At 48.4% G+C, this 19,295-nt stretch overlaps 1 protein-coding gene across 1 annotated transcript in view; it reads left to right on the forward strand.

Annotated features, from left to right (window-relative positions):
- The window catches only part of eif3ea (eukaryotic translation initiation factor 3, subunit E, a), a 30,365-nt gene extending 12,293 nt beyond the window's left edge, over positions 1–18,072 (forward strand). Inside the window, exons 6-13 of the mRNA XM_083678659.1 lie at positions 503–628; positions 1,052–1,176; positions 4,066–4,192; positions 5,116–5,217; positions 9,220–9,329; positions 15,496–15,598; positions 16,235–16,369; positions 17,832–18,072. Coding sequence (XP_083534785.1) covers positions 503–628; positions 1,052–1,176; positions 4,066–4,192; positions 5,116–5,217; positions 9,220–9,329; positions 15,496–15,598; positions 16,235–16,369; positions 17,832–17,867 — 864 coding nt within the window. The 3' untranslated portion in view covers positions 17,868–18,072. The remainder of the gene's footprint in view (positions 1–502; positions 629–1,051; positions 1,177–4,065; positions 4,193–5,115; positions 5,218–9,219; positions 9,330–15,495; positions 15,599–16,234; positions 16,370–17,831) is intronic.
- The last annotated feature ends 1,223 nt before the right edge of the window (positions 18,073–19,295 follow it).

Consider the following 19,295-nt stretch of genomic DNA (forward strand, 5'->3'; position numbering starts at 1 on the left):
AGAAGAACCCCTCATACGCTTCAAATGTGCTTCGAGTCACCATGGTGATCTGAAAGCATGGTCATCTGCAATGCAGCGGTTACCATATCTCAAAGTGCTGCAAATTAGGTTTTATATAAAGCTAAACAGTCTTTCATGATCCATTTCTCTTTTTCTGTCAAGCCCCATTCCCTCAAGATGACATAATTTTAATCTGTTTATCCAGTATAAATAACAAAAGTAACTGCAGCAAAGCAGCAATGCCACTGAAGCCAAGCAAGCCCAGGCAACGGCCCTCTCTCACTGGTCCATGGGTGCGTGGCTGTGTAAGTGCACAGTCACATACTCCGTAGTATGAGAAGGCATTTATCTGAATTAGATCTGGCAGTAACATTTGGAAGGTGTGTGTGTGTGTGTGTGTGTGTGTGTGTGTGTGTATTTGGGAGCACGTGCATATGAGTGTGAGTGAGAGAGCGTTTCAGATCTTAACGAGTGTGTTGTTGTTTTCTTCTCTGTTGCCCAGGTGCCAGCCACAGACAGGAACGCCCTGAGCTCCCTGTGGGGGAAGCTGGCCTCTGAGATCCTGATGCAGAACTGGGAGGCAGCCATGGAGGACCTCACCCGCCTGAGGGAGACTATCGATAACAACGTAAATGCCCCACCTCTCACAATTTGATACTGCGCTTGGGTTCACTTACATAGACTCTCATATTGACCGCTTCGCATTTCAGTAAAGCACTTCTGCGGCCGATGTTTCCACCCCCCCCCAGCCCCCACCCCGCTCTCTCCGACTCCAGAAGAACTTCAAATTGAGCAGTTAGGGCTATGTGGATCTAGTTAGATTTTTTAATTGGACGGACGTTTGGGAAAGGAGTATGGGGTGATGGTTTTGGCTTGGAAGAGAAGGGGAATTTTATTTAGTAGATTACGTTCCTACCCCGAACTTTTCAATTGTGTTAAACATATGTTCGTCACACTCCAAACTAGTGAGTAATTATAATTCTCTCTCTCTCCCTCTTTCGCCCTCCCTCCCTCCCTCCCTCCCTACTCCTCTCTTTCCCCCGTTGTCCAGTCTGTGAGCTCCCCCCTCCAGTCTCTTCAGCAGAGGACATGGCTGATCCACTGGTCTCTCTTCGTCTTCTTCAACCACCCCAAAGGCAGAGACAACATCATCGAGCTCTTCCTCTATCAGCCTCAGTAAGTACCGGCTCCTCCAACACCCCCCCCCCCCCCCCCCGACTTCAGTTTGATTTCTAAACCATAGAAACCGGTGCCACGGATCGTTTGACGGATCAGTAACGCTCTTGGAGATCGTCCGTTGGCCTGTTTGAAAGGTCTATACTCGGAGAGGTTGCAGATCCTCCACTGATCCAAACTCCTCAATGGCCTGAGAGGTTGATAAAATGATCCCTGAGAGATGAAAAGATGGAGATGGAAGGCCAAAAGGAGAGATCTGCACCTCAGTTGAACCTTGGGCCTCAGGGCTTTCTGGCCCAGGAGGAGTAGTACCAGAGACCTAAAATGGGCTCTTGGTGCTCCAGTTCTACAGCTTCTCCCAGCCTCTCCCAGTGGTTCAGCTTGGCAGCCTTTGTCGGGTCCTGCGAGGAGAAAAGTTAGATGCGTTTTATAAGGCTCAACTTGATTTTTTTTTAAAAGAACCCCATTTACTCTTAATAACTTGAAGGGGGCCCTGTTTCAAAAAAGTTCAAAACCTCTTCTGGTATTTTTTGTTTTAAGTGGTTTCAGTCTGTGTGTGTTTTTGTGTGGTCTGTTTACTCCCGGAGTTGATAGTGAGGCCATATGTATCGCAGATCGGAAACTTGATATACTCTGTTAAAACTACACACCACCTATTTTAACATTCCCCCCACCCCCCCAGTTCTGATTGTAGGTTTGTGTAGTCGAATAGATGATTGTACCCAACAGAGACTATGACAGACCACCACAACACAGCAGAGATAATGGGATATCTGGTTCTCTGAGTTTGACTTAGTTTTTAATTTTTATTACAGATGATTAAGGGAAAAAGCGGCCCAATAATTAGTCATGAAAAGCCCCCCCCCCCCCCCCCCCCCGACATCTGTGTGCTGTGGACAGACTGAGGTAGTTTTGTGTGCCTTGCAGTTTTCACAGTCTAGAAACCACAGTACTTCCACAATGAGGCTTGGCCCTTCTCCTCCATCCCTCCATCACTTGACCATGACTTCCTTTGGCCCCCCCCAGCCCCCCCCCCTCAGCAACCAGAGGTCTAGGCCTTAGTTTGACCTCCGTTACCTCGACAGTCAGCAGAAGTCTGCCCGAGGCAGTTTGTGTACTGTAGTGAAAACCTTCATTTGAGTTTCAAGGGCATTCGCAGAGAGAGTATTGTCACGTAATGACCTATACTGTAGGTGCAAACAGGGAAAATAATACCGTAGAAATGCAATCCACCACCAAGCACTCGCTGTGGAATCGGAGTGTCACTTGTTTTACATCATTTTCCTCCACAGATGGGGCTTGAAATTGGAACTTGGATCTCTCTCTCTCTCTCTCTCTCTCTCTCTCTCTAGTTCTCTCATCCTTCTGTTTCACCCCCCCCCCTCCCTCTCTCTCTCTCTCCTGGTTGGTCTGTCCCTTATTAGGTTTTCATTGTTTTGAATGCGGGGGGGGGGGGGGGGGGGGGAATTTTAACTCGGCTTGATTCTTTGGCCGTATGCCTCCAAAGCGTCTTCAGCAACCCAGTACAGCGATGTTGTTGCCCCAAACTCTGGAATGATTAGGTCCCCTAAGTGGGGTCAGATGAATGTCAGCCCCAACCCCACCCCCCCACCCCCCCCCTCACACACACACTCTGTGAATCCCAGATATGGTACCCAATGACTCATGCTGGATTGCCTTGCTATCAGAGCCCCCCCTGGAGAGAGAGTAGGTGTAAGTTAATCAGGAACACAGCATGGAGTGTTGTGGTCTGCCACCGAGTCAGACAACTACAAAGAAGAGAGGGGGGGGTACTGGGGGGGGGGGGGGGGGGGTGGCTTCTCTAACCAGAGCTGCCGATCGCTCACCGCGTAGCCTGGCACGGCCGCTTCTGTTTTTAGACTTCGACATCACAAGTGCCACAGGCCCCCTTGTCCCTTTAATTGTTTCAGCTAATTAAACCATTGTCGGTCGGTGCTCTGCTCTCTCTCCCTCCCTCTCTCTCTCTCTCTCTCTCTCTCTCTCCTTTACTCTACTCTACTCTCTCTCTCTCTCTCTCTCTTTCTCTCTGAACAACATGTGTTTCCCTGTCCTGATCTATAAGAGAGCTGAAGGGGAAACTCCACTTCCTCTTTTGAAATTGAATTTGGTCGACGATGTAGGCGGATGATGGATAGGGGGGGGGGGGGGGGGGTCAAAGATAGAAGTTCAGATAAGGATGAAGAGCATAGTCATGCAATGAACTTGCGGCGAAGAACATTTATTTTGACTGTGTATGTGTGCGCGCGTGTGCGTGCGCGCGTGGTATACACAACGATATCAACCGACGATTTCGAAGCATGCTCTGTGAGGTTAGCCTCGGCTCTGAAACAGTCTGCCGAGTGTAGGATGTTGTCTGGGGTTCTAATCGGCAGGTAACAAGGCCCTCTCCTGCGCACAGCCCTTAGCCAGTTGACCTGTGGCTGAACAACAAGGCCCTGATGGATAGGGTTTCAGCTACTGGCCTGGTCTCTGCTCACTGATCTGTATCTGCTGCCCAGGGTTTCCTTTCCTCCCTCCCTCCCTCCCCCATGTAGGAGGCTAATGAAAGGGAGTGTTTAAAACCCAGGGCCCTGTGTCATGCACAGAGTGCCCTGTTGGGAACGGGGACCAATTTGGTTGGAAAGGTTATCGTGACCTGAATGCCATGGGCTCCATTCCGAAAATGTTGCCTACGCACAAGATATACTTTAAATGGTGTTTTTTTTATTATTTTTTTTTCACGCAATGGTTTGGATTGGACACTGTAAACATTAATATTGTTGAAAAGAAGCTCGGTAATAGCCTACAAACTCCACTCATATCAGCTGACCTGCCATTGGGTTGTATTCAATCGTGACAGTGTTTTGACCCTTGACCGTGTCATTCCAGGTATCTCAACGCCATCCAGACCATGTGCCCCCACATCCTGCGTTACCTGACCACCGCCGTCATCACCAACAAGGACGTCCGTAAGCGCAGGCAGGTCCTCAAGGATCTGGTCAAGGTCATCCAGCAGGTACAACCACTCCTTTTTCCATCCACTCGCCGTGTCATCATTGCACATGACACAGACACCTCAGGTTCTATAAACGCCCTATTAGATATGATAATATGAAATATTGTTTCTATTATTAGTGAATACGAATTTGTCCTTAACCGTCTTACCTGTAGGAAAGCGGGTTGAATCGATTCAGATGAAATCACATCGCTATTTTCCTTCCCACTCTGGTCGGGGCAGTAGCCTACTTTCTCCAGTTATGTTCTAAGCCAGAGGGGAATCTACATATGAATCTATGAGGAACCAGCCATACAATCCCCATTGTGGCTAATAATAGTGCCTTCTGTCCCCCTCTCTATAAGAGCTGAGCCGGAGGGGTTTATCAGGGCCCTGGTCCCCCCGGCTGGAGAAGTCTTGAACCCATTAGGGGTTTTGATGAATGACAGTGGACGGTCTGATTGTAGTGTTACAGATGTCTTCCCAAACCAACGACAGTAGCTTCTTTCGAGATCAATGGTCGTTAGAAATCTAAATAAGCGCCGACTCGGTGGGATCGGCCGTAATCACTAAAACATGTGCTCCGCTGCTCCCGCCGTGCTCTCTCTCTGGCCCGGGGTCTGCTTGGGTCTCCACCCCCCCCCCCCCCCACACACACACACCCACACACACACACACTCCTAGCGAGCATGGTTTGGAACTATTTGGGGGAGTTTTTGAGTTTGTGCTTTTATTTCAGGCCTTGTAAATTCCGTTTCTGTAACTATGGTCCTCCGCACTTGGCATTTTGATTTGTTTTTGAAACGTGTAGTTTATCACAGTGTGTTATGTCCGTCTCAGTGTGAAACGAACATGCTACTAGTGAACCTCACGCAATTGTCATTACACACACACACACACACTTGGTTTCCAGTATTACAATTTTTTTCCTTTTCTTTTTCTAGGAGTCCTACACCTACAAAGATCCCATCACAGAGTTTGTGGAGTGCCTGTATGTGAACTTTGACTTTGACAGCGCTCAGAAGAAACTGAGGGAGTGCGAGTCGGTAAGTCCCAGCTGTCTCTGCTTCTCTCAGCTTATATTTGGCGAGGCGTTCTCATTTCCAAGATAAGCAACGACCTCCTAACCCTAAGTTCCCCTCAGCAGAAACCCCCCCCCCACCCCCCCACCCCCCCTTGTTTTGTCCAGTTCAGGGTGTTTTTCTCTTAATTCAGGAACAGTCGTTCATTGTGTCCCCTCTGTGAAGATGTCTTGATCTCCCAGAGGGCCTCCGATTGGCTTGCAAGCCTTTCGAAAACGTCCCCATGCAGCACAATAGTAGTAAACACCATCAGCGATCATGTGACATTGCCTTGACCTATTGACCTTTCACACAGCCTTGGTTGTTTTCTACTCTGTTTAGTACAGCAGTCATTTCTTATGTCACGTCGGGTGATACAGAAGTCCTCTCGGAAACCTTTGTGACTCAGCGGCGGTTGGTCCGATTTTTATGATAGCCTGTAATTGTCCATCAGGGCCGGTCGTTAACAGTAAAAGCCTTTATAAGCAAAGGTCTACGCAGAGGCGTTGGGTTCAGACACCCGTTTTTTTTTTAAGAGCGATGTCTGTGTCATAGACACCCATCGGGAACATTTGTTTCCATTTTAGGTTTTGTAATGGCTGGATGAGGACTGCCATTAAATGTTAAGTGTAGTGCTGGAGCTAATGTTGGAGGAAGAGCAGCTCTGAAAATAGCATCGGGCGGGGGGGGAAAAAGCCCCACCTGAACGTTCACTGTGCTATTCGGAGACGTCTTTGTTTAGTCTCTCAAGTTTCACCTTTTTTTTTTTTTTTTTTTGAAGGTCGACAGTGTTTTTCGAACGTCGAGGCCCCTGTGAACATATTTACAGCGTATGCACTGTGAGTTAATTGTAAGTCATCGCTCATTTATGCCAGATCGTGTGGCGCGGTCTGATTGGCTATGCCCAGGAGGTGACTCATTTACCAGTGATGAGAGGGCGGACAGGTTCTGGAGAGCCAACCACTGGACAGCAATCATGTTTAGAGACAGAGCAGGTGTGCTAATTGCTGGTGTGTTTCTGTGTATGTTCTCTGTAACGCAATCTCTCGTGCTTACTCTTTGCATACAGAGGCCGTAATTGAGATTTCCCAAATGATTTGATAATTTGGGACCCGCAGTGAAGTAAAAGGCGAAACTCTGGCTATTTGGCCCCCTTTTTCATCTTTTGCTTCTTGACGATAAATGCTCCCAATGAAAAACATCTGGCCCGATCAAATGGCTCCTTCACAGAAGTAAATGTTTATAAATCATGTCAGCGGTTTACTGAAGGTTCCATTTCATCCTAATCTATTTTTAAGCTAATATAAAGAGCCTGCTGCTCCCCTAGTCAGGCTTTCGAACAAATGAGGAACTTACAGTAGATTTATTTTCACTTTGATAGTTTTACTCTTCGACAATCCGTGCTCGGACAAAAAAAAAAAAAAAAGCACTCTTAAGCACAGAGTCAGAAAATAAGACTTTTCCTGCATAAACGCTCGGGGGGCCATCTCCCTAAATGACGACATGCACTACCAACAATATTAGGACTGTATCCCGTTTCAGCTCAAACACGACACACGCCCTCCATCACCAACCTCGTTAAACACTTGCACGCACTTGGACAGAGAGAGAGAGAGAGGCTCTCCAGGTTGGTCTCGACCTCCCTGCTTCGAGGGTCGTGTTTGTAGAGAGAGAACCCCTACGCAGTCAAACAGACGCTCATCTCTGCTGTTCTTTCAGGTTAGACCTCCTGCGTTATTCTAGGTGCTTTTAGCGCTGGCCTTGGGAGGAGAGACCTGCCAGTCTTATCAGAGCAGGCCCCAGCAGTGCACACAAAAGGCCCTAATCAGAGCACGCTCGGTTCACACGCAGCGAGGGCTAGCAAGGTGGGTGGGTGGTTACGCAAAAGGTTTGAACCGGTGCACCTTTACTGCATTATGTGTAATGGTCTGCAAACATTTTTCACAAAACGGTCTTGTTTTTTTTGGGGGGGGGGGGATTTCACAAAGCTATAAAAGTTTCTTTTCCCCCTCAGACGTGGGTAGGGAGATGCGTGCCATGAAAGGGAGCGTCAACTCAAGGATGTTAGAGGATATTTTATAGAATGTGGGGAGTGATGGTTTGGAGGTAAACAGATACTCCGTTTGGAGTCGACCCCGGGTCCTAATGAGCATGTGTAATGCATCAATCTGGAGTCATTGAGGAGAGAACAAAAAGGGCTTGGTCTCTGTGAGTGGCACCCACCTATTTGCTGATTGCTGTAATGGTCAGATATCTGGTATTGTTTTCAGCTTCCCTGTCTTCACCGTAGCCATCACAATGGCGACCGCCAATTGGTTTGAAAGGTGAAGTGGGGGAAGTCCAGCCCTGTTAGAATAGTCCTGTTTTAAGCACTGTTGTTTTGTTATTTTTTCTTCCCAGAGGGTGTTTTTTTTCTTCCCCTTTCTTTCTCTCCACGAATCGCTGTCAGATGTGAGGGAGACATTACACGTTGAAGAAAAGAGAGAAAGCTCTACCTTAAGAGTTCAGCCCCTCAAATTGTGCATCAAAGGCCACTTCAAGCCCTTTCAGAAAGTGTTTGAGCATCTTTGTTCTAAATCCCAGCTGACAGTAATTAGAGCGCTTACTAGCTGTTCAGGGTTCATCAAGGTTGAGATAAGCGTTGTCATAGCTCAAATGTGCGTTGCCTGATAGCGCTGGCCATGTAGTTGGGGTTTGTTCAAGCAGAACCTGTGGGGGGGGGGGGAGATGGCAGATAGCAGCAGCTCTGTAAGCTTTAAGCAAACAAATAGCTGGTAATGTTTGCCGAGACTTTTGAAGATGGAGGACTGTGATGTGAAGGAGCACTCTGAGACAGTAGAACACAGTAAGCACTGTGGAATGTAGGAACAAGCGTTTGACACACACAACGTTTTGTTGGAGTGCACCGCGGGGTCACGATCACGAACACGTACAGCATGTGCAGCAGAACGACCACCTCACTGCTCTGTTGGGGAAATTGTCATTCTCCTCAATTTTATTTTTCTCAATGTAGCTCCCTTTTGCGAGGTGTGGGAAATATGTCAATAACGGAAATATGTATTTACCAGTACAAGGAATCGATTAGATTTCCTGGGAATTGTATAGATTTCCCGGGAATTGTATAGATTTCCCAGGAATTGTATAGATTTTGCAGGAATTGTGTAGATTTCCTGGGGAACTGTATAGATTTGACACATTTACTGTAACATGTAGGCCTCCATTATAAGAGGTGGTCTTGTTCTCTTAACTGACTGAGTAACTGTAGAAACCCCCACTCGAACCCAGTTTGTTGTATATTGGTGGTCCCGTGTGGCCCGGGCGACCCTGCGCCCCTGGCCCAGATGAAGGGTGATAAGTCACAGCCACTGTGGTCAGTTCAGTGGCTGGCTCCCTTCTCCGCCTCTCCGCCTCGCGTTTCATGTGGAGGCGGCAGAATTCACAGATTTGTGGTTGATTTGGAGCACCCAGAATGGCCTGGGATTACTTTTTGTGCAGATGGGGGGTTTCTCCTTTAAGGCCTTTGCCAAAGTAAACCGCTCGGTAACTTAAATGTGGCCAGAGCAGACCCCCCACTCCCCCCCTTCCACTCTGCTCTTAAGTATCACACAAACGATGATTTCTTCTGCTCTGTTTTAATTTGACTTTGGTTTCAGTGAATTGACTTTTCCCACAATTGAATCAGGCCTGAATCACCAAATAAGGAAGGGAGAGAAGAAGGGGGAAACCTGTTACTGCTGGGCTTTTATTACTCTCTAGGGCCTCTCAGTCAGAAAGAGCAATCTTGATTGCGGTAATGAGTTTCCGAAAAACCTCTAAACTCTATCCTTATTTAACTGTTTTTCTACCTTCCCGGTAAGAAAAGTGGCCTTTTATAGAAACTCGTACACTCCCAGACAGAAATAGCCTACTTGGGTATAATGTTTGCGTTACTGTATTATATCTGTGATGTAATATGTGTTTAACACCCGAGTTTTCTCCCCTCTCCAGGTCCTTGTGAATGACTTCTTCCTGGTGGCCTGTCTGGAGGACTTCATCGAGAATGCTCGTCTGTTCATCTTCGAGACGTTCTGCAGGATCCACCAATGCATCAGCATCAGGTGAGAGGAAGTCAAAGGCAGCCCAGGACAAAGCGGCAATGAAAAGGAACGGATGGATGGAAGGAAGGACTGAATAGAGGTCGAAAAGGAGATCGGTCATTTGTCTAGCTTTTCACTCTCGCTATTTAACGCTTTGAGTTGAGCACCCACCCACCCATCCAGACAGTCGAGATCTAGACAGGAAGACAGCCATAGACGGGGACAGGAAGTCCACGATGACCTTGTCTGTCATCAACCAATGGGCTTGCTTCTACACAGACCAGCTGCAGGAAGTAGTGGATAAGTTCAGTCATTGCAACACGAATGCCCCCTGTCTATAAGTGTTTATTGCCTTTTTCCCCCAGACACACACACACACACACACACACACACACACACACACACACACACACACACACACACACACACACACACACACACACACACACACACACCGATTAGGCATTGAGAGCTTTAACTGCTTCCAGGTCTCTGCTGGCTGTTCTGCTCACTAAAGTTTAAGGAGCACCTGAGTGAGCCCAAGCCAGAGAGGGACAGGTCTCTCCCACTGAGGGGTCAGGGTTTAGCTGGGCTTTAGATGGCTTTAGACGTTCCCAGCTGTGGCTGCAGAGAGAGGTTCATCGTTACTCCACGTTCCCGGGTCGCGCTGGCTCAGAGTGGATGGGGGTCAGAGGGTTCTGAAGTTCGCCTCCGCTGGCCTCTTTAACTTTTCTCTTAAAAAAAAAAAAAAAAGAGAGAGAAAAGCTTGTTACATCCATAAGAAATTGACCTTTGGACATTCACCAAAACCAAGAGATTTAGTCAATGCTAATTACAGTGAGCCTTAGGGCAGAAAAAAATTAAGATTATAGTAATTGTCTGCAATTAAGATGGATTATTGGATTTGGCTGCGTCCAGTGCATCAATTCTAGAAAATAACAAATATATGCGGAGACATTAGTCTCTTGAAGACCCAGGGAGCGGTCTGGGCCCTTTCTGACCATCAATCCTCATGAGGACGTTACTTTTACCCCTTTTGTATGTCCCGATAGTATGTCACCTGTTCAATTACTATACAAGGTTTCTTTTTCCATTCCTGACTTCACTGCTTTTAGTGTTCAATAGCCTTGCAATCGGACTTGAAATTAATTTGGATAGACAATCATGTTGATGTATTAGGCTCTTTACCTCTCTGCAGGCAGATTAGGTATGCCGTACATGTATGTACAACGCAAGTGTTTATGACCATAACGTCGAATGCCATTTTTCAAATACGAGCACCGCGGATATATTACATACAGTTATTTGAAAGAGGGAATGAATTAGGCTTTTCGACACACTAAACGGTTGCGTTGACTGTTCTTACGGAGGAGTGGTGGAGGTCTGCAGTCAAGGTTGAACCATGGAACACGATCAGGCTCTGTCGAAATCTCCAGTTGCAGATTGTCTGGAATTGATTAGCCGTCCTGGCCCTTTTTTTGGCAGCCTTGTTGCAATTGGATCCATTTACTTGTTAGAGACCACAAAGGTTAGTGGTAACACTGCGAAGAGGAAGTTGAATTGTGATTTTCTTTTTTTTTTGGACTTTTCACTTTCCCCCCCTGTCCCTTGTTTTCTTGTGTCATGTCTTTGTTTGGCGGAGGGTTTCAGGGAAGAGTGGTGGTGGCGAATCAGTGTCAGGGAATTCCGTGTTTTTATTTCAAGCGTTCGTGACGACGACGGACAGGACTTGCTCGTCTATTTTTGCCAAACGCCCCGAATCCTAGGTCATTAGCCTGTTTTTTTTCTTCTTTCTTAGTTTTTTTTTTTTTAAACCCAGAAGCCCTCTCCGCGCTGCACCCAAGCATGGAGTCAAATGAATCTGATGCCTGTTTTTAATGAGGAGACTTTTACAGCTGTTGGCTATGGAGGTTTCACAGATATTTAGCTGGGTTCTGTAGCCCACGGCATGGGACAGAAGTGGAGCTGAAAGTTTGAGAGTAATTGAGTTATTTTATGCAGAAAGGGCTTACGTAGAATATAGGCAGTGAAAATGTGACCCCATGGTCGTACCAAGCTTGTGCTGCTCAGTAATTGCATCCACATATCATTTTGTCTAGACGTATGAAATCCACAGGGGTTGACTTTGTCTTTTTTTTTTGATGAACAAACTTGATATTACCACAAGTTAAAAAAAATTATTTGAAGTTGCATGGTGCATTCAGTTCAAATGGCACACGACTATCTATGGCTTTTTGAAGTAGGAGGTTTATAGCCATTTAGCCTGATGTTGAAATATGTCAGAGTTGGACATGTCTTTTCCCACCCGCTGCCTCATTGTTCTTCAAACGCTAAGTTCTCTTGATAGTTGGATGCTACACTGTTGGGAAGGTCTTTTTGGATGTAAAACGGACGATCTTTCCACTTCACAATTGAGTCATTAGGGAAGACCACATGGTCATTTGGGTTTTCCCCGAAAAAAATCAATTTTACCCCGAGCCCGAAACAAGCAGGGTCGCTCCAAATGGCTTGGAATCTCTTAATGCTATCATATGGTAGCGTTTAACAATGCATTTGTTTTAGCCCCGGCCGGCCGGCCACATTAAGAAGGGGGCACTTCTAAGAAGGAGCGTTCCCCTTTCTCTAACCCAGTTATCCCCAACACCCCCACCCCTACCCCCCTGGCCTGACCCCTCTCCTTCCTCGAGTGTGAGGTAGGTCGGTGGAGGGGGAGAGACTCACAGGAGTTCCCCCCCCCCCCCCCACCCCCACCCCCAAAGCCTGAAATCGAACTCTCAGGAGCCAGAGTGAGTGAGGGGTCGAAATGAAAGTGATCCCGTCCCTCAAGGAACAGGGCCACGGTTGTGTAAAAGTAAACCAGTCAAGGAGGCTGTCTGCTGCTTGGCTGTAGGGCCAAGACATGTCAATAGTTTAGGTTGTAGCCTAGGTCTGGGTCTGGCCCTTTCTCTTGCTCAACTTGTTCTCTCTTTTTCTCTCTCTCTCTGGTGCCCCCCCCCCCCCCACATCCCCTCCCTCTGCAGCTCTCTCTCTCAACTCTCTCCAAGGTTTTAAGTAGGGATAAAAGTTTAGACCTGGTCACTAAAAGAGAGTAGATAAAGTTAAAGTCCCTCAGTTTAAGTGGATACGCAATTGTTCCTTCTGGAAAAGCATTGCCAGATTTTCCCCTTTTCTGAATTATATTAAACCAGATAATATTACCAGATTAAACCAAAACTGGTCCTTTTCCTACTCGCTCCAGGATGGGGGGGCAGCCCTGGGCCTTTTAGAGGGGCACCGTATGTTCCTGCGGTATCCTGGAGAGAAGCACGTTCAAGAGGGGTCAGGAGTTAGGGTAACTCCTCCGTGAGGAAACAGGATCATGTTTGTTTTGATCTCATATCTGACTCGGGGGGGGGCTTGACTGAGAAGTGCCCCCCCCCCCCCCCCCCCCTGCCTCTTTTAACCAAATTACCAAACATATACACCGCACTGCCCTCTGCGGCAACCCCAATCTCAGGGGCTAGATCTGTTGAACCTGAATGGCGTTTGTTTGCGATTTGCCATCGGTCATTAGATTTGTTTGATAATACGTGTTCCTGTTCACTGAAGTGCGTCAGGATGTTGCGGTGTGGACACTTAACAGCGGGAATTGTTTGTTCACTCGTCCACTATTTTGCGCGGAATCCTTCAACCCCTCCGCCGAGCAAAGGAACAAATATCGGCCCCCACCGCTCCACTTAAACAGAACACATAGATTGTCTGATGTTTTAATGAATTGGCTTTGGCTACGCGCTGTAATTATGTGTCGACGCACCATTTACTTTGCTTGAACCCTCATTTACAGGCCCACACCACAGAGAAGCACTCCCTTACCCCGGCCCGGCCCTCCGCTGGTCTCCCTCTCCACCGTGGTAACGGTGCCACAGACAGCCTCCCTGATGGTAGCCATATGTTAACTATCACGACCTAAACTCGCGTGATCTGACAGCAACTGACACTTTTCGTGCTTGTTAGGTCCTAAATAATGACCCATAAGAGCACATTCTTTTCCATGCATCATTTTCCACAGTTTTTTTTTTTTCTTCTTTTTTTTATTTTTTTTTTATTTGCTAAGTGTAATCGCAGAGGTGTGTGTGTACAGCGCGTGCGTGTGTGTGTGTGCGCGCATGCGTGCGTGTGGGGGGGGTCATTCTCGGCGTGAGTGACAGGTTGATCAGTCCCCCTTGCCCCCTCCAGTCCGTAAGGGTGAATCACGTTAATCACATCCCCCTAACTGTTGTTTTTCTCCCCTCCTATCCACCTCCTCCATCACGTCTGTGGTGGAGGAGAGTGGTGATGGATCGTGCTGTGTTGCTTGGAAGCCCCGAGTCAGTCAGTGTGTCTCTTTATGCTGAGGTAATGCTGTTTGTTATTTGTTGTTGCGGGTTTATTTAATGCCTCTTCCAGACACTGATGTCATCGCAACTCTCCTCCGTACGTGGTTTTGCTACCATTTCTAAAAAAGTCCAGCTAGCTAGTCGGTCAAAGAGAGAGAGGGGCAGAGAGAGAATGTTTATCTGGTGGGGGAGGCCTTGAGGTAAGGCAAACATTATCTCCAATGAGGTTATTTCCAAATGGGGGCATTTACGAGGTAGAAAGTCTTAAAGAAGTCATCGCTTTGGAAGCGACAGTTGAAATGGGCCTGTTGGTGATTGTGGGATGGTGGGGTCTGGAAGCCTAGCGTGAGAGGCGGTTTAGCCTGGCAAGGGTCTTGCTAGCTTACTCATAGGTCGGTCTGTCTCCCCGTCCGTCCGTCCGTCTGTGTCTGAGGGGGACCAGAGACCCGATGAGTGGACCAGGAAGTCATGATTAGTGGGGTGAACTGTTTTCATACAGACCGCTTCATAACCCTTTGGTTTTAGAGGCACACACACACACGCACACACTGGCGCACACACACACACACACACGCTGGCACACACTTACTCAAATGAGTATCTAAATTGGTGTGTGTGTGTGTGTGTGTGTGTGTGTGTGTTAATAAGGTTAGTTCAAAGAGGAGTGTGTGGGTGTGTGTGTTAGGTGACTGGGCTGTGGGATGAGAACGAAGTCGCTGTAGTAGTAGTGGTTGTGGTACGCTAGTGTGTGGCAGAGTAGGTGGGGATATTTATAGGCCCCTTATATGAAATGAGGGACCAGCAGGAAATGTAGGAGGGGAGGGGGGTGTGTAGGGGGTCTCGATGGTGGTATCAGGAGTGGCGGTGGTGGTGGGGGGGGGGCTTTAGTTATGTTGAAAGCCACAAGGGAGGCCAGGCCAGCTGCACTGGGGAAAGGAAAGGCTTTGGATCAAAGAGCACCAGCCGCCCCCCACCTCCTCTCTCTCTCTCTCTCTCTCTCTCTCTCTCTCTCTCTCTCCAGTGACACATCCATGGCTCGCCCTATCAAAGAGCTCCCCAGCAGCCAGCAAACCTGGCTTTCATTCAGGGACAGTAGCAGGTCCCCCCCAGTCCCCCCTCCCTCCCTCCCTCCCTCCATCCGTCTGTTTGTCTGTCTGTCACGGCAAGGCCCTGAGCCCAGGTGGAGAGAGGGGAGCGTGTCCAGAGGAGAGAGAGAGAGGGAGAGAGGGAGAGAGGGAGGACATCAAAGAGGGGGAAACGACTGTGAACAGAGTGAACAGAAGAGGGCAGGGAGTCCCACTTCTAATTGACTTAGCCTCAGGAGTCACTAAATCTTCCTTTCATTTGTCCGAGGCCCATTTGCGTGACTTCGTCTCGCCGTTGCTTTGAACATGTCATTGTATTTCACTTTTTTATCGGCCCCCTCAGCCTTTTTAGAATAACGATGTATATGCGGCCATCTATTAACGTTGTCACGTTATTAGCGTTCGCTCAACGTGACTGATGTGCTCCATTAAGGTGGCAGAGTCGGAGGAAACCGCACCCCCCCCCGGCCCCGTTACGTCGAAAAGGGGGACCGTCATATCTGTAGGCTTGTTCTCTCCGTGTGAATGGGGAAATATTGATCATTCGATAAGTGGATGAGTTTTGTTTGCTTCTAAAGCGCCGGTGACTTGAGACGGTAGGTCGTTGGCGAGACCCGGTTTACTGCTGAGTTTGCTGAGTTTGTTTCCCCCAACCCAGTGTCCCCCTCTATCCCTCTACCCAGTGTCCCATTCCTCCCCCCACCTGACTAACGCTCCTTTCTCTCTCTCTCCCCCCCCCCCCCCCAGCATGCTGGCAGACAAGCTGAACATGACGCCAGAGGAGGCTGAGAGATGGATCGTCAACCTCATCCGCAACGCCAGGCTAGACGCCAAGATAGACTCCAAACTGGTAAGACTGTCTGGCTGCCTCATCCATCCATCCATCCATCCATCCATCAATCAATCAAGTTACTTTCCGACTCAATTGATTAATTGACGAAGCCTAAAACTTTTATTGCTCTATCACTAAGTTTGGATGACAACTTTACTCTGGTGTGTGTACGTCTATGGAGTAACTGTCCTATGAAAGAAAAAAAAAAAACCCTGACAAGACTACAAAAAGGATTTGAACCATGACATTATGTGAGCTGATGTCATAATGGGAGGTTTAGACAAGAGTGGCATAACCACACTACCCCCCCCCCCACAAAGGTCTTTGATCTCTTCCTCTGTACCGCTCCGCATTGGTGTAGCGTGTTTTGGTGTACCCACCGCCCCCCCCCCCTCTCTGTAATCAGCATCAATCACACGCCACCCTACTGTCGGAATGACATAGAATTACCTAAAAATGGCCCTGACATTTACATAAACGCGGTCGAAGCGACCGCCGATTGGCTACGGCGGGGGTGTGTGTCTGCGAGACGCGATACGATTGGCTGTCTCTCCTCTCCGTGTTTTGACTGGGTACTGTTGACGACGGGGAAAAAACGATTTACGTCGTAAAACGAACTCATCCAGACCTGTTGTCTTCTGCTCTTGTTTCTAGGGTCACGTGGTGATGGGCAACAACGCCGTGTCGCCATACCAACAGGTCATTGAGAAGACCAAGAGCTTGTCCTTCCGTAGTCAGATGTTGGCCATGAACATCGAGAAGAAGATGGCCAACAGCACCAGGAACGAGGTGAGTCATTCACACACACACACACACACACACACACACACACACCCTCCTTTGCGTAACAAGACTACCATCCTAAAGTCAGGTGTTTCACCTCAGGGAGTGAAGTTGCTGCCCCTTAGGCACTGAACTAGCCCCCCCCCCCCCCTGTCCCAAATCGTAACCTTGATCATTAGTTTCGGGGGGGGGGGACGACGACCTTAAACTGACCCCCAGGTAACTTCTCCACTTGTTTCATCTCTCACCCCCTCTCCCAAGGCTACCGTCCCACTATCTGATCCCATCTCTACGTGTCTGACGTGAGCCCTCTAGTTCAAAGCCCTCTCTCTCTCTCTCTCTCTCTCTCTCTCTCTCTCTCTCTCTCTCAAAATGATCAGCTCACAGAACAATTTAGTCCCAAGAATGTTGATGAGCAACCATCAACGAGAGCTCTCTTTTACACGGAATCCACCAGTAAGAGCAGGTTTCCATTTGCCCTTCAAAGGCCTAATGACAAGGTAGACGTTGAACGTCATCGTAAAAGAGAAGAGGGCCGGGTCCTCTGTGACTCAGCTCTCTCCCAGACCCCGGCGTAAATAAGGTGGATTCTCACACTAGCCTTCTGAACTATTACTCAAAACTCCCGAGTTGCCTGCACTTAAAGAGCCTCTACAGATGTTTGGCTTTGGGGTCCAGTCTGCCCGTGCAGTGTGTGTTTTGATCTTGACCGGGTGCGTGCGGGTGGGGTGGTGTGTGTGTGTGTGTGTGTGTGGGGATGATCACACACATCCTCCAACCACCGTCTCCTTGAAGTTGGGTAAAGACGGACTATGTCTGTAAAACGAAAGACCAACCGAATTCTTAACCTTTTTTTAAATGTGTCATCCCCACCCCTTACTATTACTACTACTACACACACACACACACAGACACACACACACAAACACCCACCAGGGCCAAGGCCATGGTGGAATTACGATGTGTGCCTTAAAAGTCCCTCTTTTTTAAGTGCCATTGCTCTGAGTGGGTATCTTTTGATGTGTTCAGTTCCCCTCCTCCATCCCGCCATTGTTTGGATATGTGCAGGACTGTGGGCTGCTGTTAATGCTGTCCTGTAAAAGCATAGAGCCCCTCATTAAGGAACTTGGCTTAATTAGACAAAAGAGGCTGCAAACAACTCACAGAGCACCATTACATGGCCCCTGTCCTCTGGCTACAAATCACTTACATACACATACATTTACTGGCTGCCAGCTGGGGAGGCTGCGGAGGGTCTCCATAACCACCTCATGTGCACCGAGACAGGCGCACCCCACACACACACGCACACACACACACACACACACACACGCGCGCACACACAAATGTCAGCTCTAAGCGTATGCTGTACACGGGTACATTTTCATGTGTGTCTAAAATCAGGCATCATTCTGTGTGTGTCCACCGGTAGTCTAACCTGGTCACCCTCTCACCTCCTCTCCACCAGACACCCAACTGGGCCGGGACCGACACCGGATTCTAGACGAGACACGGAGACGAAGACGGACACATTATTTTATTCCAGTTTCTTATCCTCCAGCATTCCCACCCGAGCGACATCCTAGATTTTTCTACTTGTCCGACAAGGAGCAGAGAAGAGAAGAGAACTTTTTTTTTTTTTTTTTATTATTTTGTTGGTTTAAGTCATCAGTGATTCAATAATAAAAAAGAAAAAAAGACCATACAAAAACCCATTTTCACCCATGATTGCTTTATTTCTGGACATTACGAATGGTGGTTTGAGGCTGAAGCGGTCAGACCAGTTGTGTGTGTGTGTGTGTGTGTGTGTGTGTGTGTGTGTGTGTGTGTGTGTGTGTGTTGGTAATACTTGATGAAGTTTTAATGTGCGTATTGAGTCAGTGAGGAGCGGGACAGACAGTGACAGACAGTTTTGTGCGATGCGGTTCATGTATGCGCTGTCCTGATGAAGGAGTGTTTAGTCTGCAGGGTTTTTATGGTGTTTTAGTGGCCGGGGGTTCACCGAGACAGCAGTCACACTGAGTGGGAAGGGAGAGGAGAGGGCACACAGGTGATGTAGTACAGCTACAGCCACCAGTGGTCATATTCTCTGCCAGTCATCTTTCCCCCTGGAGGACATGCGGGAATCGTAAACCTCCATTAGCCAGACGTAAGACAACAATTGTAATGTTTTCTCTCTCCCTCTCTCTCTCCCTCTCTCTCTAATCCTCCTACCCTGCCTTCAGCTGCTCTTTTCTTCTAGCTCACAACTTTCTTCCTTTTCTCCTCTCACTTGGTTTTGTTCCCCCCCCCCCCCCCCCCCCCCTCTCTCTCCTACCGATAAAAATGTAGACAGCATGTTGTTTGAGGTAGACAGAAAGATGACAGCGATGGGGTGTGTGTGTGTCTGTGTCTGTGTCTGTCGCTGTGTCTGTGTCTGTGTCTGTAGCTGTAGCGGTCACACACAGTAAACTGGCACATTTGCAAGCTGCGTCTCTGAAGAGGAGAGAAGAGGAGCTCCCCGCTGCCACGGCAATCAGCACGGCACCCAGCCAGGCCATATGAAACGCTGACGTCACCTCTATACCCTCCTGTGGACCGGACTGGGCTGGCTGGCTGGATGGCTGGGCTGGATGACTGGGCTGGATGACTGGATGGCTGGCTGGATGGCTGGCTGGATGGCTGGGCTGGGCTGGCTGGATAGCTGGCTGGGTGACTGGGCTGGATGGCTGGCTGACTGGGCCGGAGGGTGGGGGGTGGGGGTAGTAAAGTGATTGGTTTACCGGTCCTTCTCCATGACACATCAGGAAAATAAAAGTCTCCTAGCCCTCAATTATCACATTCACCTTACCAGTGCACTCTCTGATGTTGTTGTAGCAAAGATGTCCAGACCAATACCAGACTTGCCCGTTAACAGCCTTCCTGACCACAATGTCTGTCACTGCACTTTGAA

Source organism: Argentina silus, assembly GCF_951799395.1.
Source record: "Argentina silus genome assembly, chromosome: 10".
Lineage (NCBI taxonomy): Eukaryota > Metazoa > Chordata > Actinopteri > Argentiniformes > Argentinidae > Argentina > Argentina silus.